This window comes from Manis javanica, chromosome 2, assembly GCF_040802235.1.
Source record: "Manis javanica isolate MJ-LG chromosome 2, MJ_LKY, whole genome shotgun sequence".
Classification (NCBI taxonomy): domain Eukaryota; kingdom Metazoa; phylum Chordata; class Mammalia; order Pholidota; family Manidae; genus Manis; species Manis javanica.
The window spans coordinates 202,032,395-202,054,958 of NC_133157.1; the positions used below are offsets into that span (position 1 = coordinate 202,032,395).

Here is a 22,564-nt window from a genome sequence, read left to right on the forward strand (position 1 = left end):
ATTGGGCTCTAAAAGTGAAATAGACTGCAGGCAAGTAATAATTATAATAAAAACTGAAATGTCAGTCTCCTTGTTGTATTTAAGACTTAATGCTTAAGATCATAGAATGCATTATTATAATACTAACAAGTATAGGATGAACATTTAAACTAACTTTTGGTAGAAAAAATTCTGGCGGATACTTTATAACACTGTTTTGCAACATAGTGCTGTATCAGAGTCCCCTGATAGGCTCAGTGAAAACAGATTCTTGGGATTCAACCCAAAGAATCTGAGTTGCTAAGTCTTGGGTGAGATCTGAGATTTCACTTATTCAATAAGGCCCCCCAAGTGGCCCGTGTTTGCATGAGACAGTTTGAGAGCCATTGTTTTATATTTGGGTGCACTTTTCACTTAAGCAATCAGTGAAATGGCTTAAATAATGGTGACTGGAGGAAGAGCTGGAACTTCTACCATGCAACTGGCCCCCAAAAAGCTTCTTCATTAGTTGATGCGTTTCCTGTCTTAACATTCAGGTAAGAGGTAGGATGCTTGGCAGAGATTTGTAGAAACGAGTTCTTTTAGTGGGAGTTTGATCAGCATGATCTCTAGAATACATCAGAGTGTTCTTCTTGATTAAGAATTGAAGTCTTAGCTTACACTTAAACTCCTGGTTCTGCTTTCAGTATCATTTGATCGGACAGGCCTCCTACCCTGTGAACCAGAACTCTGCTCTTCCTCGTTATTTTCTGTGTCCATCTATGTCTGTCTGTCTTCTCATTGTGACTCTTTCCGCCTCAACAGCTTCTCTCTCTGGGTCTCTGTGTTGTGAAAGGTTTTATTATCTTCAGGGAAAGCCTGAAGCAGCTTTATCCTCCAATCCTTCTTTCTCCTTCAATATCAGAAAGAAAAAAAAGGAAAAGCCAGAAGAGCATTTACGTGAGTGTAGCCGCTTCAGGGAAGCAAGTGTCCTGGTGAATAGGTTGCCATGGCAGTGAGGAGACACTTAGGTGTGGGTGTAGAGTTTCTCTCCAGCCTCACTCCCACATGGGATGAAACAATTGAACAATTGTGATGGAACTCCAGCCACACAAGAACTAATGTGCAATTGCACAAGCTCATGGGCACTCAGTCTGTCTAGAGGGTTATCTGGATCTGCCAGGACTGGTGCAGGGAGAGGAATGAGAGGCTAGATTATTTAGTTGGTTTGGCTCCTGATCAGGAGGAAGGCTGGAGTTCAGCCTAGGTATTTATCCCAGCCTGATCACACCCTGACATGTGCTGAGTCCTCCCTCCCCCTTCCTGTTAACTCTTACCTGGATTTTAGGACTTTTCTCCACTGCCCTCTTGCCCAGAGACATCATTTACCTATAACTTATGAAGGTTTGTTTCTTTCTTTACTTTACGGATAACATCATCTTCCATATCCCTTCTTTATAAAATTAAGGCGCTACCCTTCTTATAGGAGATGAATTCAGAACAGCCCCATGAGCTTATGTTTGATCTCTTTTTATGAACTGGGGAAATGAGAGAAGTGCAATCAAATCTTTGAAAACAGATCCGATAAAGATAATTATAAGCAGAAGGGAAGTGTCACAACCTCGCCTGAATTCTCATTACCACCAACAGGTGACATCTAAGTCCGTGACCCCAGATAGGAGGTAATATGTACCTAAGGTAGATCTATCACAGGTTGTCAATGTTCTGTGCATTTGCAGGTGTGTGCTTTTTAACACAGAAGAGAAATCATTTTCCCTCAGGCTGTGTGCTTCCTGTAGTCACTTGCAATGTGTATTTATTTCCAGAACATAGTGTACCATAGATGGGAATTCATCATCCATTGTAACTGAATCCATTATGTAGTTCTACCTGCATGTCTAGGTCATTTTGCACATTTTTAGTAACTGGACATTGGAACTGCTGGAACCACAGCAGTTGTCGGGAGCACTTAGAGAAAGATGACGTCTTTCTTAACAACCTGACTCTAAAAATACTACCTTGAATATAAGCATGATAAATGTGTTTAAAGGGCGTTTTTTTTCTCTCCGTCAAAGAAAAGAAATTGAAATAAATGTCTAAGTTTACATCTCGTTGAGCATTTTAAGTGACACAGAAAGCAGTCCAACCTTAGCTAAGTGGAAACCTTCTTATGAAGTTGGAAGAGTTTAAACATCAACATACAAGACATTAGAGTGGACCTAGACTGTCTAATTAACAGTTAAAGCAAAGTGAAAAAACATTTGTCTTCTATTCTCTGCATGTCTCAAGCTTGCATACATGTTGTGTTTCATAAATTTTTATTTATATAGGGCTGTGGAGTCATAGGGAGTTCAAATTCCAGATGTAGCACTTTGTTGTGTGACCTTGAGCAAATAACTTAACCTTTCTGAGATTGAGTTTGTTCATTTGTTCATAAGGGTTGTGGTGGTGTCATGGGCGGTCAATGACAGAAACCAGCTATCCTAAGGGAAAAAAAAAGAAGTGTATTGGAAATACATCAAGAATGTAAGAGAATCAAAGGCAGGCCTAGAAAACCAGGCCTGGTAAAGACAGGAACCAGGACAGATCCAGGAATCTGAGTACCAGAGCCAATGAACTTTCTCTCCTGTGTTACTTAGCTCCAGGTTCAGTGGCCCCAGAGCAAGAGTCAGATTCGCCAAGCTTGGGCCAGGTGACCCCATGCATGGGGAGGGCACCTTGGTTCGCATTCCTACCCATGCTGCCCACAGCAGCAGAAAGGTGATGTCTGACAAGGATATCAAGTTGCTTTTAGCAGAGTGACAGTTGAGTGGCCCAAATCCAGCAGATGTCACCGATGTCTACTAGTAGGATTTTTGATAAAGTATGTCAGGTGCTAGATTGGTGTTTGGAAAAAAAACAGGGTTTCAGTAAATGGCAGAATTTATTGAGAAACTGCCAGCTGCTTTGAAAAGGATCCTGCCTGCAATATTCTTCCTACTTAACTAAACTGTACTTTCCTTGAGGACAAGACTCAGCTATTTAAATTTTAATTTTATGTAAGTGCTTCACACATGAGTGGGTTCAAGATATCTTAGCTTTTTCCCCATCATCCCTGACAGAGGCTCTTCACACATCTCCATATTCCCAGAGTGCTCAAGAGGCAGCACAGATAAAGAAGGGTTAAAGGGTATGGGGATTCATGGTGCACTTGCTCTAACCCCACTCTTGTCCTCTGCTGCTCTGGAGAGAATGGGCAGATGCAGGGGCAAGATGGTCTTTACACCCAGGGAAGTCTTGATTGAACCTTGTTTTATAAAAGAACCAATTAATCTCACATTTTGGTACTTGACAAGTGTGTGTGCCCATACAACACAAACACCCCAAAAAGAAATGGCCTTTTTAATTTTTCTAAAATTCAATTAAAGTCATCACTCACCAAGGTTAATGAAAAGTCAGATATAAGATCATTTTGGTGCCCTTTGCCCATGCCCTTCCCATTTGGAATTATTACTGCCACCACCTGGGCCCCATCCTGAGGTTTAGACTGTCTGATAAAATAGACCTTGACCAGTATTACGTATTGCTGCCACTATTCCTTGCCCGGCTGGCCCTGCTTGTGGCCCCTTCCCACCCCTGAATGGGCATTGGTCCAAAGCAAGGTCATTGAATCCTCATCCTTCCAATCCTATAGCCCTTACCATTCAAGTTTTAAAGCCTCCAAGTACCACCGCGATCAACAGGAAAACAGGACTCCACCTTTGAACCAGTTCTGCAACCCTCCTCTCCAGTCCACAGACTTCTATGCAGGCTGGCCTCAGGCTTCTCTGCCCTTTAGCTCTTCCTAATAGTTTTGTTGAGATATAATTCACATACCATACGATTTTCCTGTGTAAAGTGTACCTTTCACTAGTTTGTATATTCATGGAGTTACACAACTATCACCACAGTAGATTTTAGAACATTTCCTCACCCCTAAGAGAAATGCCTTTCTCATTAGTGGTCTGCTTTGACCATACCTCACTCATGCCCCAGGCCTAGGCAACCACCAATCTACTTTCTGTTTCGGTGGGTTTGTTTACTCTGGACATTTCATGTAAATGGACTCATACAATTTGTGGTCTATTGTTACTGACATTTTCATTTAGCATGTTTTCAAGGTTCATCCATGTTGTAGCACGTAGTTGGTTCCATTTTATTGCTGAATAATACTCCATTTTATGGATATACCAATTTTTTTAACCCTTTCTTCAGCTGATAGGAAATTGGGATCCTTTAGTCCTCTTCAGTTCTTTCTATCTGGTGGCCCCAGATCAGGAATCAGACTCAAATGTGTATCAGCTAGCTGCAAAGAAAAAATAGGAAGTGGTGAGGACTATGGCAAATGAGAGATAATGTGCCTATCTGGAAGGGGTAGCCCCTACTCAGCCATTGCCTGGGGGCCACTCAGGCCTGGTGTTATTAGATCTTCAGATTGTTCTAGAGAGGCCAGAATCTGAATTTTCATATGAAACTTTCCTGATTTTTTAAATGTTGGTCAATTAAAACAAATACTGTGTGGGAGAGAGAGAATACAATTCTGGTTGAGACTAAATGCCAAAGGCGGTCCCCGAGTGATGCAGAGACACATCTCATCTTTTGGAGCCTGTGAGGAATTAGCTGGAGTGTGGGCTCCCCTAGCAACTTCTGCCCTCTCATTTGGCAATGCTAAAAGGCTTCCTTTGGAGGAAAGGAGGCCCCAGGTCTAAAGTCAACACTCTGGATCAGGAGTGGGGTGGAATTCCTCTCATTGTTTGGCTCATGAGTGTAATGCCAGTGCAGAAAAAAAAAAAAAAGTACTGCTAATGTCCACAATAAGTTAGTGTTAAATTGCCCAACAAATTACTGGCGGCCTACTTCAGGATGGATTATGACCCGCTGGCATCACTTTGATTATGACTTCAGCCATGGTGGAGAAGTGCTGATTTGTAAAAGATGTGCTCTGAATCCGAGAGGATAGATTTGTGAAAAATGGGAGAAGAGAAGCAATGATGGCGTGGCCTCCTCATAGACAAAGATGCCAAAGTAATGTCGGTTGGGGAGTAGCAAATATCAAGGCTTATGGCAACAGTGATTGTTTACTGAGCAAATAAGCACTCTACTTGCCACTGTCCACTTTCCATTCTGCATGTGACTGTGAAGGAGAGGTTATTTTTAAAGGGAAAGGAGTTCATAAAACCCACCATTGGTGTAGTGCTTGACATTTGCAGAGGTTTTAAATTCATTATCTGATTGTACCTGTGACGATAAGCATTTTTACCTAACTCTGTTTTGTGAATTATGTTGTTGAGACATAGGGGAGGAGAAATGGCTTGGTTAAGAGCATCCAGCAAGTGAGCCTAGGATTTAAATCCCTCTCATTGGGTTCCAAATGTAATATCATTTCCATAGATATATAGCTGCCCTTTCAATGCTTTCTAATTTTGACTTATCTGTGTAGTAGGTTTATTGTGTAGTATAGATATTTTTAGAGTTAATAACACGGGGTTTGATTTTATATTTATTTTTGTGTTTTTATATTTATTTTACATTTAAAAATAAAGAAGTATTTTATTTTTATATTTAAAATATCAGCATAAACTCAAACATGGTATTAGTGTAATACACAAATAATATGAACTACAAATGTTTAAAATATAAGTTACATTATGTACCCAGAAAACAATGAAAGGAAATGGTGATTTTCAAAATGTTTTAGTATTTTTACATGCTTTGAGTCAATAACATTAAATTAATTAATAAATTATGGGGAATAGGTGTGCATATTAATTACTCAGGCATTATACTTAAAGAAGTATGATAATAAACAGGGGAGACATCACTAAAGTATTCAGTGTCAATCAGTCTATCTCCTTTTCTTCCAGCTTCTCTCTCCAGCTTCCCCTCTCCCCAGCTTCTCTCCCATTTTTGCCTTTTGTCTTCTTTTCTTTCCTCCTGTCTATATTTTTATTTTCCCAGTAAGAGAAAAGATAATTTATAAGAAGCAAGAGACTCTTCAGGCTCAATCTTAATTATGCTTTTTTGCTTAATACATTCATCCACTCAATTCATTTAACAATGAATATTTATTGAGTACTTCATTAGTTTCCTGTCACTGCTGTAACAAATTAACCCAAACATGGTGGCTTAAAACAATGCAAATTAATTTTCTTATAGTTCTGGAGTCAGACATCTAAAATAAAGGTGTCAGCAGGTCTGCATTCTTTCTGGAAGCTCCTGAGGGTAGAATCTGTTTCTTGCCTTTTTCAGCTTCTAGAAGCCACTTGCATTCCTTGGCTCCTGGCCCCATCATCATATAGGTCTAACCCCTTGCTTCTATTGTCACATCCCCCCTTTTGCCTTTTACTTTCTTGTCAACCTCTTATAAGGACCCTCGTGATTACATTGGGCCCTCCAGGTTAACCCAGGATTCTCTCCCGATTTTAAAATCTGCTGGTTAGCAATCCAATTCCATCTGTAGCCTGAATTCCCCATTGCCATGTAAACAACATATTCACAGGTTCTGGGGATTAGGACATGTACATTTTTGGGGTCTGGGATAGTCAGCTTGCCACAAATACCTACTGTGTGCCAGGCACAATACAGACTTATATTCTATTTGATTCTCTTTTCTTAATTAGATAGATGTATTATCACTGACAGCTAGAGATCCTTATGTCACTCAAAGAGACTTTTTGAGTGACATAACAAACCACTATATCCCATGTCCACCTCTTCAGACACACAAGAGATATGCCATCTGTTAATTTGTGCCAGCTAAATGAAAAGTGTAGCATCTGATGTCACCACCAACCTCCAAAGAGGTGCTTTCATTTGAGGCAGTGGCTGTGATCAGTGTCAAGCACACTGGCATATCCAGAGTGGCCTCTCAGTACTTGATTGATGCTTTTACTTACTTTAATTCTTTCTCCTATCACAGGTTAATTAACACTCACTTAGTATAAATGCTAACCTTTTGGTCATCAATTCTCATAAGGATAGGAAATAGGGCAGTGTGTGGAATTGATCATCTCGACTGGGATACCTTAGCAAGTAAATAGAGGCACTATTAATAATCATGCAGGAACAATATGTGCAAAAGAGGACTGTTTTGGGAACACTGGGCCTTAGGGTCTCTCTATACACTAAGTCCAAATGACTAATAACAGCCATAAACACTGTGACTATGAAAATATTTTGAATACCCCATAGGTTCAGAGCACTGCAGTCAAAACTTTATGTACAAAACCTCATTTAATGTAAATCCTACAACAATCTTATAAATAGCTAGATATTATTATTATTATACATCCCTATTTTAGTGTTGAGAATGAAGCTCAGAAGTTTATTTGTTTTTTTATTAAGGTATCATTGATGTACAATCTTATGAAGGTTTCACATGAGCAACATGGTGCTGCTTACTGTATTCACCCATATTATCAAGTCCACACCACACCTCATTGCAGTCACTGTCCATCAGTGTAGCAAAATGCCACAGTCACTACTTGTTTTCTCTGTGCTACACTGTCTTCACCGTGACCACCTCACACCATGTGTGCCAATCAAATGCACCTCAATCCCCTTCTCCCTCCCTACCCACCCATCCTCCCCAACCACTCCCCTTTGGCAACCACTAGTCCCTTCATGGAGTCTGTGAGTCTGCTGCTGTTTTGATCCTTCAGTTTTGCTTTGTTGTTATACTCCACAAATGAGTGAAATCGTTTGGTACTTGTCTTTCTCTGCCTGTCTTATTTCACTGAGCATAATACCCTCTAGCTCCATCCATGTTGTTGGAAATAGTAGGATTTGTTTTCTTCTTATGGCTGAATAATATTACATTTTGTATATATACTACATATTCTTTATCCACTCATCTAGTGATGGACCCTTAGGTTGCTACTGTATCTTGGCTACTGTTAATAGTGCTGCAATAAACATAGGTTTGCAGATATCTTTTTGAATCTGGGATCATGTTTCTTTTGGGCAAATTCCTGAGAGTGGAATTCCTGGGTCAAATGGTATTTCTATTTTTAGTTTTTTGAGGAACCCCCATATTGCTTTCCACAGTAGTTGAACTAATTACATTTCCACCAACAGTGTAGGAGGGTTCCCCTTTCTCCACATCCTCACCAGCATTTGTTGTTGTTTGTCTTTTGGATGTTGGCCATTCTAACTGGTGTGAGGTGATGTCTCATTGTGGTTTTAATTTGCATTTCCCTGACAATTAGTGATGTGGAGCATCTTTTCATGTACCTGTTGGCCATCTGAATTTCTTCTTTGGAGAAGTGTCTGTTCATATCCTCCACCCACTTTTTAGTTGGGTTATTTGCTTTTGGGTGTTGAGGCATGTGAGTCCTTTGTATATTTTGGATGTTAACCCTTTGTTGGATATGTCATTTATGAATATATTCTACCATACTGTAGGGTACCTTTTTGTTCTACTGATGGTGTCCTTTGCTGTACAGAAGTTTTGTAGCTGGATGTAGTCCCATTTGTTCATTTTTGCTTTTTCCCTTGCCCAAGAAGATGTGTTCAGAAAAAAGTTGCTCATGTTTATATTCAAGAGATTTTTGCCTTTGTTTTCTTCTAAGAGTTTTATGGTTGTATGAGTTACATTCAGGTATTTGATCCATTTCATGTTTAATTTTGTGTATGAAGTTAGACAATATTCCAGTTCATACTCTTACATGTAGCTGTCAAGTTTTGCCTACGCCAGTTGATGAAGAGACTGTCAATTCTCCATTGTATACCCATGGCTCCTTTATCATATATTTAATTGACCATATATGCTTGGGTTTATATCTGGACTCTAGTCTGTTCCATTGGTCTGTGGGTCTATTCATGTGCTAGTACCAAATTGTCTTGATTTCTGTGGCTTTGTAATAGAGCTTGAAGTCAGGGAGCATAATCTTCCCAGATTTATTCTTCCTCCTCAGGATTGCTTTGGCTATTTGTGGTCTTTTGTGGTTCCATATGAATTTTTCAACTATTTGTTCTAGTTCACTGAAGAATGCTGTTGGTATTTTGATAGGGATTACATTGAATCTGTAGATTGCCTTAGGCAAGATGGCCACTTTGACAGTATTAATTGTTCCTATCCTTGAGCATGGAACGTATTTCCACTTATTGGTGTCTTCTTTAATTTCTCTCCTGAGTGTCTTGTAGATTTCAGGGTATAGATCTTTCATCACCTTGGTTAGGTTTTTTCCTAGGTATTTTATTGTTTTTGAAGCAATTGTAAATGGAATTGTTTTCCTGATTTCTTTTTCTGCTAGCTCATCATTAGTATATAGGAATGCAACAGATTTCTGTGTATTAATTTTGTATCCTGCAACTTTGCTGAATTCAGATATTAGATCTAGGAGTTTTGGAGTGGATTATTTAGGATATTTTATGTATAATACCATATCATCTGCAAACAGTGACAGTTTAACTCCTTCTTTACCAGTCTAGATGCCTTTTATTTCTTTGTGTTGTCTGATTGCTGTGGTGAGGACCTCCAGAACTATGTTGAATAAAAGTGGAAATAGTGGACATCCTTGTCTTGTTCCTGATCTTAAAAGAAAAGCTTTCAGCTCTTCACTGTTAAGTATGGTGTTAACTTTTGGTTTGTCATATATGGTCTTTATTGTGCTGAGGTACTTCTTGCCCTCCTTACTCATTTTATTGAGAGTTTTATCATGAATGGATGTTGAATTTTGTTATGTTTTTTCAGCATCTATGGAGATGATCATGTGATTTTTGTCTGTCTTTTTGTTGATGTGGATGATGATGTTGATGGATTTTTTAATATTGTACCATCCTTGCATCCCTGGAATAAAACCTACTTATTCATGATAGTGATCTTTTTTATGTATTTCTGAATTCGGTTTGCTAATATTTTGATGAGTATTTTTGCATCTGTGTTTATCAGGCATATTGGTCTATACTTTTCTTTATTTGTAGTGTCTTTGCCTGATTTTTGTACTAGAGTGATGCTGGCTTCATAGAGTGAGTTTGGAAGTATTCCCTCCTCTTCTACGTTTTGAAAAACTTTAAGGAGGATGGGTATTAGGTCTTCACTAAATGTTTGATAAAATTCAGTGGTGAAGCCATCTGGTCCAACGGTTTTGTTCTTAGGTATTTTGTTGATTACCAGTTCAATTTCATTATGGTAATTGGTCTGTTCAGATTTTCTATTTCTTCTTGGGTCAGTCTTGGAAGTTTGTATTTTGCTAGAAAGTTGTCCATTTCTTCTAGGTTATCCAGTTTGTTAGCATACAACTTTTCATGGTATTCTCTAATAATTTTTTGTATTTCTATGGTGTCTATAGTGATTTTCCCTTTCTCAATTCTGATTCTGTTTGTATGTATGGACTCTCTTTTTTTTCTTCATAAGTATGGCTAGGGGTTTATCTGTTGTGTTTATTTTCTCAAAGAACCAGCTCCTGCTTTCACTGATTCTTTCTATAGTTTTATTCTTCTCAATTTTATTTATTTATTCTCTTATCTTTATTGTGTCCCTCCTTTTACTGTCTTTGGTCCTCATTTTTTCTTCTTTTTCTAATTTCATCAATTGTGAGTTTAGACTGTTCATTTGGGTTTGTTCTTCTTTCCTGAGATACTCCTGTATTGCAATATACTTCCCTCTTAACATGGCCTTTGTTGCACCCCACGATTTTGCAGTGTTGAGTTGTTGTTTTTATTTGCTCTGTATATTGCTTGATCTCTGTTTTTATGTGGTCATTGATCCATTGATTATTTTGGAGCATATTATTGAGCCTCCATGTGTTTGTGGGCTTTTTGTTTTCTTCACAAAATTTATTCCTAGTTTCATACCTTTGTGGTCTGAGAAGCTGGTTGGCACAATTTCAATCCTTCTGAATTTACTGAGGCTCTTTTTGTGGCCTAGTATATGATCTGTTCTGGAAAGTGTTCCATGTGCGCTTGAAAAGAATGTTTATGCTGCTGCTTTTGGGTGGAGTGTTCTGTAGATGTCTGTTCTAATGTGTTGTTCAGTGCCTATATCTCCTTACTTATTTTGTCTGGTTGATCTGTCCTTTAGAGTGAATAGTGTGTAGAAGTCTTCTAAAATGAATGTATTGTGTTCTATCTCACCCTTTAATTCTTTTAGTATTTGTTTCATCTATGTAGGTGCTCCTATGTTGTGTGCATAGATATTTATAATTGTTATATCCTCTTGTTGGACTGACCGATTTATCATTATTTAATATCCTTCTTTGTTCCTTGTTACATTCTTTGTTTTGAAGTCTATCTTGTCTGATACAAGTACTACAGCTACTGCTATTTTCTCCCTATTAGTTGCATGAAATATCTTTTTCTATCCCTTCACTATTAGTCTGTGTATGTCTTTGGATTTGAAGTGAATCTCTTGTAGGCAACATATAGATGGTTCTTGTTTTTTTATCCATTCAATAATTCTGTCTTGATTGGTGCATTCAGTCCATTTACATTTAGGGTGATTTTTGATAGATATCTACTTATTGCTATTGCAAGCTTTAGATTTGTGGTTACCAAAGGTTCAAGGGCATCTTCTTTACTATCTAACAGTCTAACTTAACTCACTTAGTACACTATTTCAAACACAATCTAAAGGTTCTTTTTTTTCTTCCCCATCCACTCTTTATATTTAGGTGTCATATTCTGCACTCTTTGTGTATCCTTTGACTGATTTGCTGGTTGTTGACTTAATTTTGCATTTGCTTAGTAATTAATTGGTCTACTTCCTTTATTGTGTTTTTATTTTCTCTGGTAACAGCTATTTAAACTTGGGAGCATTTGCATCCATAGCAATTCCTCCAAAATAAAATACATGGTGAGATGATTTTTGGGAGATAAATTCCCTCAACTTTTGCTTATCTGGAAATTGTTTAATCCCTCCTTCAAATTTAAATGATAATCATGCTGAGTAGAGGATTCTTGGTTCAAGGTCCTTCTGTTTCATTGCATTAAATATATCATGCGACTGCTTCTGGCCTGTTAGGTTTCTATTGAGAAGTCTGACAATAGCCTGATGGGTTTTCCTTTGTATGTAATCTTTTTTCTCTCTGGCTGCTTTTAATACTCTGTTCTTGTCCTTGATCTTTGCCATTTTATTCATTATATGTCTTGGTGTTGTCTTCCTAGGTTCCATTGTGCTGGGAGATTTGTGCACTTCCATGGTCTAAGAGACTGTTTCCTTCCCCAGACTGGGGACATTTTCAGCAATTGTTTCCTGAAGGAGACTTACTATCCCTTTTTCTCTCTCTTTTTCTTCTGGTACTGCTATGATGTGAATATTGTTCCGTTTGGATTGGTCACACAGTTCTCAATATTCTTTCATTCCTAGAGATCCTTTTTTCTCTCTGTGCCTCAGCTTCTTTATATTTCTGTTCTTTAATTTCTATTTCATTTACCATATCCTCTACCTCATTTAATCTGCTTTCAAATCCCTCCATTGTATGTTTCATTTCAGATATTGTATTTTTCAGAGTTTCTCTTTCTTGAAGTCCTCCCTAAGGTCTTGAATATTTTTCTGTAGCTCTGTGAGCATGTTTATGATTTTTATTTTGAAATATTTATTAGGAATATTGGTGATTTTGGTTACACTTGGCCCTCTTTCTGGTCTTTGTGGGATTTTGGTTTGTACCAGGTTCTTTTGCCATTTCATATTTGTATTGAATAATATGGAATAATAATTTTGTGCAGGTGGCACACTCTCTTGTCCCTAAGCTCAACTGTCTCAAGCTGCTCAGCACCTGTAGCAATGGTGGAGGTTGCAGGAAAGCAGAACCTGTGCCTGTCAGGAGCAAAGAGCTCTTTCTTGCTTCCCCACTGCAGTGCCTGCCTCCATTACCAGGGCCAGTGAGCCAAGCATGCGGGGAGGCACTTCCACATTATGTCACTGTAGCTGCCATAGGTAGGGCCACTCTCTGACAGGCCTTGCACAATGGCAGGGGCAGCAGGTATGTGAACCTGTGCTAGCTGGGAGGAAATAGTGGCAGGCTGCTATTGTGGTGGGCTGCCTTGATGGGCATCACCAGCCAGTGGATGGAGTGCTTGAAGCTCCTGAAAGTTCTCAACCTACTGGGCTGAGTACACTGGGATGATTTTGTCCACCTATCCTTTCTCTTGAGAGCAAGCTCTGTGTAATCCTTGGTGCTTTAGCAGCCCTCTCACTGTTGGGAAGTCTTTCAAGTGCCCGCCTTTCTTTTGTCTCAGAGCAGCCAGTTGTGGGTACCTGTCCTCCACAAATGGCTGGAATCTCAGTGTTTCAGTACTCCACCTGTTTTAGCTTTCCAACCCCTCTAATCTCCAGAGTACCATGTAATGTAGGTTCATGCTCCCAGAGCAGACCTTAAGGTCTGGGTGTTCAGCAGTCCTAGGCCTCCACCCTTTCTCCACTCCATTTCTCTTCCTCCCACTGGTGAGCTGGGGTGGTGGGAGGGTTTAGGTACTGCTGGATTGCAGCTTTGCTACTTTACCCCTTTCCGTGAGGTCTTTCTTTTCCCCAGATATAGGCAGTCTATCGCAGCCTTCTTTCTGGTCACTCTTGCAGGATTAGTTGTATTTTGTTTGCTATATTTTCATATTATATGTGGTTTTGGGAGCAGGTTTCTGTCTCACATCTCACTCTGACATCTTTAAGCCAGTCCAGTCAAAGCTCAGAAATTTAAATATATAGCTTAAGTCAGTAAGTTGCTGAGTTAGGATTCACACCCAATTTTGCAAAACACTGAAACAAATACTTTTGTCTTTCCTTCCAGAGAAGGTATAGTCTCTTGGAAATTATTGAATTGCAGTTGTCATCTGGGTTCAGTTGGTTATTTTAAGAATGAAGTTACATGTTATAGATAAGTGTCTTTGTTAGAGGTCTGTAAAAAACCAGGAGCTATACAACTTGTTATTTCTTTGTCTTTCCTTTAGGTCTGCCAGTTTGTTGTCTCTGTAAATGGGCTCAACGTGCTGCATGTAGACTACCGGACTGTGAGCAATCTGATTCTGACTGGCCCACGGACGATTGTCATGGAAGTTATGGAGGAGTTAGAGTGCTAAACAGATGGCCCTCCCAGCCCTTCAGGGAGCCTGTGGAGGATCAGAGCCAGAACAGCTCAAAGCAATGCAATGAGAAGACATCCATACACATGGATGGCTTTGGACATACAAATCTTTTCTCCTTACATACACATCTTAATTTGCATTTCACACACTGTTTGAATGTGGAAGAATCGGGTAATACATCAAAAAAACAATTTGGGTCAGTGTAGAAAAACTTTTGAGAAATCGAATTTTCTTACATAGTACAGTTGCCTTACTCTATTTCTGTTTGTAGTTCTCATCCATTGTATTTTTATCTTAATTTAGAGAATGTTGTTGAAAAGCTTCTCTAGCCAAAACAGCAACATGCTAAATCCTCTCCACTAGGAGTCATAGTTTTCACAGACTTTAATATGAGCATGAAATTCTCTAGGAAAGGATCTAGATTTCACCAAACTTCAAATTAAAGCAACATCTAAGGGACTATTACCTGTTAATTAGTATTTTGAAGAAGATTCTAAAGCATTCAAGTGCTTAAAAGCCATCAAATAATGACTTTTTCTTAGTTCCTGCCTTTAGTATCAACTTTTAACCTAACCTATGTTTTCAAACACAGCATTTCTTAAAAACTAAATACCTTGAGATGATATGGTAAGGTAGATAGGGAGATACTGCTTAAACCTGTTTCCTCTGTTTTCTCTTCTGAGCCTAAATCATTTTGTTCTGTCAATCAGCAACAACAGCTTTCTAAAATTAATCCTGAATATGTTGAATGTAAAAACAGAGAAGTTTTTATATACACACATAATTCAAAACCAAGCTGCTGGCAAGATTTCACTTTCAAGTTGTCCCTTTTTAAGCAAAGTAGTCTGGAACTTGGCCCATTTGTGATAAAACTTGAAATTAAATTGCCTACTGGCCTGACTTTTTACTAGCTTTCTAGTGTAACATATTCTAAGTACATGACATGCTGCTTTTTGGGCAGGGATATTTTTCACCAAAAGCACCATCTTGTGTTGTAACTTTTCAACTCACTTGTATATAAGCGAATTTCTTTATTGGTCTAGAAAAGAATGCATTTGAGGGCTTAGTATGTAGGAGAAATTCCTCATAGTGCCAAATTAGGGTGTCAGGGAATGCTAAATTCTTCTTAATTTCATGTAATGTGTTCTGAATGACAATGTTGCTTTCTTACCATGTATTAACAAAGTAAAATATAATTTTTTGTTGATAGATCATCATAACATATCGGTACTGGTGAAATGGACATACTGTGCTAAAGATGTTACATATATATATGTTCCTGATAATCCAAGTTTTCCAATCTGTAGCTTTAGTCAGAGACTAGGACTTTGATGTAGTATAGAATGTCTAATATTAATACTGTCGGTCTACATTTGATAAATAATATCGTCTCCGTGTGTATGTGCATTTATACTGTATGCTCTGGCAGTCACCATTTGTGATCTCTTAATCCTTATCACAACCCTGCAAGGTAGGTATTACCACTCTCATTTTTCAGATGTGAAAACTAAGTCTGAGCAAGTTTTGAAATGGGCTCTAAATTCACACAGTGGCAAGAACTGCTAAGTGATATAAGTCTGGATTCAAACGTGGGTTTATTCAACAATAAAGCTGCCCTTTCCCAGCCTTTCCCCATTTAGGGACCTTCTGTTGAGGACTTTTCCATACCTAGTTCTGTAGTACAACTACTCCTCACTTATCCTTACTGACCTGTGAGGTCAGTGTTGTCATTATCTCCATTTTACAACTGAGGAAACTGAACTTATTAAGAAGTTGGTCATATGCCCAAGTCCACACAACCAGAAAGTGGGAGACCTTACCATTCAGCTTTTAAAAAGGCTTAAAACATCTTTAAAAGATGACTCTTAAATGCCTTCTGTCACCAGGTGTTCATTAATTGAGAAAAGAAGAAGGAACACCTCTCCGGGAATGACATCTTCTCCTGCTACTTTTACTTTTTACTCAAGTCCCAAGGCCTGTTATCTTGGGTCCTGACATAACATCACTTCTGTCAGCCAATCTAAGCACCAAAGAAGTATCTGTCTTTATTTACTCCATATAGCCTCTTGCTTGTGAAATTTCTTTGATTCAGAGAATGTCATTGATGTCGTGGTCAAATGAACAGTGAGGTGAAAGAAAGGAAGGAGGAAGGGAAGAGGGAGGAAGGAACTGTTCCCTCCTTTGGTTCTCATCATCCTCAGTTTAAAGGCCAAATGCCAGAGGATTCTACCGAAGGCCAAGAGAGCTTTACCTGACTACCCCTGACATTCTCACACTGTAATTACAGTAAATGCTCCCACTCCTGTAGGGGCCCCATTTAGACCCCTCCAGCCTTTGCACGTGCAGTTTCTCCTCCATGAAATATTCTTTCTCCTTCTTTGCCTGGAGAAAAAAAATCTGTCTTGTTAACTCTCCTTAGATGCTATCTCCTCTGAGAAACCTTTTCTAGCTCCCTAGTTGTGGAATTAATGCTCCTCTAAATCCCCATGGACCCGGTGCCCTAACTCCCTGTAATTAGTGCACCTACCACATTTACTTTGAGCTTGTCCCAGTGCATGTCTGTCTCCTGAACTACACTTTGAGCATCTGCAGGACAGAGACTGTCTTGTCCCCCAGCTAGTCCCATCAGCCAGCACAGTGTGTCAGTTCTCCATTGCTGTGTAGCCAATCCCCCCAAACATGGCTTCTAAGACTATTTGTTTATGATCCTGTGGGTTGGCAGTTTGGGCCAGCCATGTGGGGATGGCTGGCCCTTGCTCCAGGCGGTGCTGTTCAGATTCACACAAACATGTGGGTTAGTGAGCAGGTTGGCTGGGGGCTGCCTGGTCCAGGGTGACTTCTCACGCACGTTATTGACAGGAGCTGCTGGCTGAGGTGCCTCAGTGCCACTCCATGGGGCCTTTCCCACCACAAGACCTTGTGTGGACTTGCTTGGAAGTGCACAGCGTTACTGCCATAGCATTTTGTTGTCCAGAGCAAGTCATGAACCAGCTCAGAATCAAGAGGTGAGGGAATAGACTCTACCTTTGATGGGAGGAGCTGCAAAGAATTTGTGGCTACTTTTAATCCACCAAGAGAAGGTACCACTATTTATTAAATAAAGGGTCAAGAAGTTACCTAGTGATTGAAAAGCTTCAGCTTTCCAAATATAAAGTACTTACCAAATACTGGGTAAAAGTGTCATATTAAGTTGTGAATAAAGCCCAGTGCCAATGAAAACAGCAGTCAGGAAATCCTAAAACGGTGGTGCCCCGTGGAGCCGTGGAGAGCGCAGTTTAGTCTTCTCATTTTGCTAATGAGGAAACTGAGGTGTGGGGTAGTCAGGTGGCTCCCACCTCACCCTCATAAGGCTTGTTGGGGCCAGAGCCTGTGCCAATGTTAGTCTCCTGTCCTCCAATTCTACGTCCTTTACAGTATTGCCTTCTGCAGGGAGGATAATGTAGTAAAAACAGGCCTTTGGCTTTGGAGTATTCATAAAATGCAAGTGGTGTCACATACAGTGAAGGTGAAGGGTATACATTTTAACTGACTCAGGCCTTCGGTGGGTATACCATGTCATTAAAAAATAAGTATTTTGTGTGATATTTTGACAGCCAAATTTTAAAATTTAGAAACTCCTTTCCTAAATGTAACACCAAGAATTATTCTAAAATAACAGTAAGCAGTCTTTCTCACAGCTTTTGTTTCATGTGTTGTGTCCATGTGTATCAGTGAGTGGTGTGCAAGGTTTCATTGGGAATCCCACAATGGCTTTCTTTGTTCCCAGAGAAAAACACTTTTGATTTTCTCAGGTGTTTGTGTAATGTGTTTGTGTTTTTGTGATGGAGATAGAAATCATTTTTTGTTTCTTCATTGGCATGATACGTGCTGTCAACTCAGATTTGAAAGCCATGTTTGTTCATTCTACTATAGATAGAAAAATGCAGTTGCCTTTTGGGGTGGTCCTCTTGCCTGATGTTTTATTATTAATCTCCGTATAAATTGATAAAAGGACTAGTTGAGAAATGATGGTTAACATGAAGAAGAGATCCATGTTTGAGTAAATTAAATGTGATCAGCTTCACACCATCTTATAAAAGGTGAATGCTTTGGAGTGGTAGCAATTAATAATTTAAAAATCATGGGTTTCTGTTCAAAATGGAATCTCACATTTCCAGATAATCATTCCTTTCAAATGTATTGTACAAATAGTCTAAATTTAAGGTCTGTTTTAAACAGATGGTAATAACTCTTCTCTTGTGTTGATTATTAATCATTTCATTTTGATTATAAATCATCCGAAGAACTGTAGAATATTTCAGTTTTACTAGCTGGTTAGAGATGATTGATATCATTGATCATGGTTTTCCTCATTTAAGGAAGAATTTCACGTGTAATTTGTTTTTTCCCAGCTCAGTACCAAAAGGATAAAGCTGCAGTGTACCAAAATGAAGTTCATCATCAAAGTTCGCATATGGTATTGTCAAATGCTTTAATATATAAACTTAAGATATATGTTTATTTTCAAATTAGGTTGAAATTTATGTTTTCCTTAAAAATTGTAGCATACTTAAAATTATGTGAAAATACATTGTGTAATATGAAATAAATGTTAAGTCTTTAAAACAATGACTTTAGAGCTACAGCTTTTCCTGTCTTTTAGAACAAACTAGCCATTTTTTATCCTAAGAAAAGGTTGCATTATTAAGAAAGCTGATCTACTACCAACCTATCAGAGAAAACATGTAAGATTCATATCTAATTCTGTAATGTAGCCAAGAGTGCCATTTGTAAAACTACTTAATGATGGATATTTTCTGAAGCTCTTTTTCTTGAAAAAAAGTGCATTAAAAAAGCTTTTTTCTGTACTGTATTTGATTTGAAATAATTTTCTCCCTATATAGCCCAGAGTTGATAAGTACTATAAAATAATCCATGTGGGAAAATGCTATGTGATTGTTTACTACTCTGGGAGAATGTTATTTATTTTTATTTTCAACTCATTAGGAAATCAGTTACATAATTCATTATGCATAGGGAGGAAGGTCATCTATGGGGGCAAGTGGTTATTCAGATTACATTCAATATTAACCAAAAGAACTTTACATTTTTCTCTCATTTTTTCATGTATTCACTCATTCATTCATTCAGGAAACCTATGTTGATGGATGTGTGTTTAGGTCCTGGGAATATGTGACTGAGTATACATGACCCTGGATTCAGCTCATCCTTTAAGACTCACTTCTGGGCTTGTCTTCTAGAAGTCTTCTCTCCAGGGAGAGAGTGGAATATGAAGTCATGGTGTTGAAGCAGGTGGTTTAATGCCAGACACAACCCTCATTTAGCTGTATCCTTCCCAGTCCCATCCCCCATTCTCCCTTACCCAAAGTAATTACAACAGTGAATGCTGAGTTTACCATCTTCTTGTTCTTTTTTTCCTCAATAATTATTTAGGCTTTTTACAAAAATGAACTTCATTAAAAGAGCATCAATTTTAGATAATCTTCAGGGACTTGCCTGTTTTTATTCAGGATTATATTATTAAGATTCTTGTAGACTTTTGTGTGTAGTTATAATGAATTTTTTTTTCATGGCTTCATAAATTTCTAGAGCAAAAATTATTTTGTTTTTTTGTCACTGAACATTTGAGCTGTTTCCATTGTTGCTGTCATTGTCCTAAATGGGGTCACTAGGAACATTCTTACCCCATCTCCTGGGAGTAAGGAATGAGTGTCTCTGAGGTACCTGCTTTGGAGAAGAACCGCTGTGTCATAGGAAATGGGAATGCTAACTTAATAAGGTCACATCTAATTGGTTTACCAAGCGGTTTCATATTTTGGGAGTGTACTAATAATGTGATATATGTTGATTAATATCTTCTCTCGCACTTGATATTCTGAGACTTCCTAATTTTTGTCACATAAATGTCTGTTTAGCCTGTGATACTGAGAGTCCTGGTTTGCTGCAAAGTTCATAAAATTTAAAGCATAGAAAATGTAAGTAGTAGTTTGTAATCTTAACTCACTACATTAATATTTTCACAATGCCCAAAATGTCTTGAAACTTCATATCCTACAACAACTGTGTGCTTCTGATGGGGCAAAAGGATTATCCGAAGTTGGTATATCATATTCTAGAACACCCAACAAGTGATTTATTAAGCACCTACTATGGCCTGTCACAAGTCTTGAGTAACAAGTCTTCAGCTTCAGGTTCCTGTCCTCATGAAGTTTGTATACTCTTGGGGGCCACAGACAATAAATAAGTTACATAAATAATATAGTTCATTTGAGATTGGGGTAAATGCTAAGATGTTAATGAAACCAGATGGGGTGATAGAGAATGACCAGGGTTTCATCCAGGTCATCAGGGACAACGGAGCTGCCATATTCAATTCGAACGAGGCACCATTCCCATTACAGCCTCTGTGAACAGTGCTCCCTGGAGTTATGCAAAGCAACAGCCCTGAGCAAAAGCCTCTGCAAACCTGCTGCTTTGAGTTAATACCTAAAGGATGGGGCTGAGTCAGCCTTAGGGAAATCCGGAAGAGTTTTCTGGCAGAGGAAACAGCAAGTCCAAAGGTACCAAGGGTAGAGAGGTCATAAGAGTTAAGAGCCCAGGCTCTGGTGACATAAAGACCTGGAATCAGATTCCAGCTCTGCAGTTAGGAGCACATCCATTTGCTCAACCTCTCTAGAGATCAGTTTCCTTATCTATAAAATGGAGATAAAAGTACCTATTCCTTTTGACTGCTGTGAGGATTAAATGAGATTATGCATGTAAAATGCATATCCTTGTGTCTGGTCCATAATAGATAATAATTGGATGTTTCTCTTGTTTTTATGCTCATTAAACAAAAAGAAAATGCAGTTATGTGAAGTTATGACTTGTCCCAAAACTCACACCAATTAATATACACCAGGGGCTGGAACCCAGGCCCCAGAAATGCTCAGTCAATGCTCTTTTCATCACATCTGTCGGTGCCTTGGTTTTCTTGTTTTTAAATGGTATAATAATCCCAGAAGGCCATTATGAAGATTCCTCAGGTACTAAGGAGCAAGGAGATCTGCAGGTTGGTAGAGAAAATCGCTCAGGATTTGTTGTGGAGAGCAAAAATAATTTTGCTTTGGATCCTTATTTTAATCAGCTACCTAGCTTTTGAAACTAAAAATTATATGTAAATAACTTACCAAGCATAGTCTTTAAAACTCGAGATTTCATATAAGATAGCTTCACAAAACTGCATATTATCTATTTACTACCTGATCAGGCCCCTGGCAGTTTTACAGCCTGTGAAGAAAGCAGTGAAAGTAATCAATTGTTGTGCCTTCGATGCCCCAGCAAACACTATTTCTCAGGGTAGATAGGAGACTTAGTCTTGATTATAAGGAGTTACAAAGGTTTCCTGAGCAATACCTTAATTGAGACATCATTCCTTTTGTCTTTTGTGGGCAGCTTCCGAAGTCTAGAGGTTGAAGAGATTCATCCTGGAATTACGTAACCAAAACCGCCATTCTGAGCTTCAGTCAGCACAAGCTTTCCGCAGGCAGACCGTGGAGGCACAGGCTGCTGCTTGCCATGTGCATCTGACGAATGTACTGAGCAAAATAAGGAGCGCTCTGTAAAGAACTTGGCAGAGTGTCTAATGTTCTTACATCCAGAATTTGATGACTCCCTTTTCCTTTGCCTGTCATTCTGCCTATGTGACTTTCTCTCTTTGCCTCCCGGGGCTCCATATCTTATTCTAAATGCCCTTTGCTCCCTTCGAGGTTAAGTATTAAACTTGTTTCTTCCTGAAGTTGAATTGAAATGCCTGGATCCACAAAGGCCGATTCCTAACATGATCTTTAAAAAGGCAAGTGATACTGTCCAAACTGAGCAGATGGGACTTGTGGGTAGGACAATAAGGAGACAGGAAGAGAGGGGGATATTCATTTCTTTACTTCAACTTTGAAAATGTATATGTGAGCATAGCCAAAACTGTGAGATGAGACTCTGTTTCAAAAGATCTGGACTCTCCTGCCACTGAAATTTAGAGTAGAGTACTTGCCCTTACACTTGAACTTGGGAAGCCCGTGCACCTTGTGACTTGGGATCATGAAGGTTAGTTAATTATTAAACAGGGAGACTCCCAGGTCTGGTGTTTTAACAGCAGAAAGGGAGGGAAACAATTGCCTTGAGCTCTGTGGGAGACTGGAGTCCACAAATGTCAGACCAGCCAGACTATATTAGACAAAGGACCCCTGTTTTTTTAGGTTTTCTTTCAGCCAGTCTGAGCTACATCAGATGTGCAAAAGCTGCTTCTAGAGCTTTCCTTGCTTGAAATGGAGTGGGAGGAGGTAGTATACTATCTTACTTTGAAAGTACATATTGTTTCTCATTGCAAGCACAAGGTAATCCGCTCATTTACTTTTCTGCTTATCAGTCCACCTTCTTTGCTTTCTTTCTTGATTAAGAGAGCTGGCTTGCCTGTATTCCACACACTCCTATTTTAGTACATAAATGGAAATGAAAGTATGAAATCAGGATTTTTTTTTTTAATCTGTAGGAGATCTTGTAAATTGGCCAGCTTACTCTGTCATTTTATGGT

General features: G+C 38.8%; 1 protein-coding gene and 1 long non-coding RNA gene across 4 annotated transcripts in view; one reads left to right on the top strand and one right to left on the bottom strand.

The window, feature by feature from the left end:
- Nucleotides 1-21,529, bottom strand: LOC108395033 (uncharacterized). Its single transcript, XR_012128391.1, has 3 exons — nt 21,391-21,529; nt 4,074-4,282; nt 1-2,441 (listed from the first exon to the last, which is right to left on the bottom strand). It is a non-coding gene; the product is annotated as an uncharacterized lncRNA (long non-coding RNA).
- Nucleotides 1-21,566, top strand: part of DEPTOR (DEP domain containing MTOR interacting protein) — a 145,171-nt gene extending 123,605 nt beyond the window's left edge. The window contains exons 9-11 of one of the 3 annotated variants that reach the window (XR_012128390.1): nt 18,387-18,451; nt 19,911-19,970; nt 21,430-21,566. Coding sequence is in view for 2 of the 3 variants with exons in the window: in XM_017656986.3 (XP_017512475.1) it covers nt 13,861-13,989 (129 nt within the window). In the remaining variant the exon portion in view is untranslated. Of the gene's footprint in view, nt 1-13,860; nt 18,848-19,910; nt 19,971-21,429 lie in introns of those variants that run through there. The other 2 variants (XM_017656987.3, XM_017656986.3) reach the window with 2 other exon arrangements.
- Nucleotides 21,567-22,564: the final 998 nt, after the last annotated feature.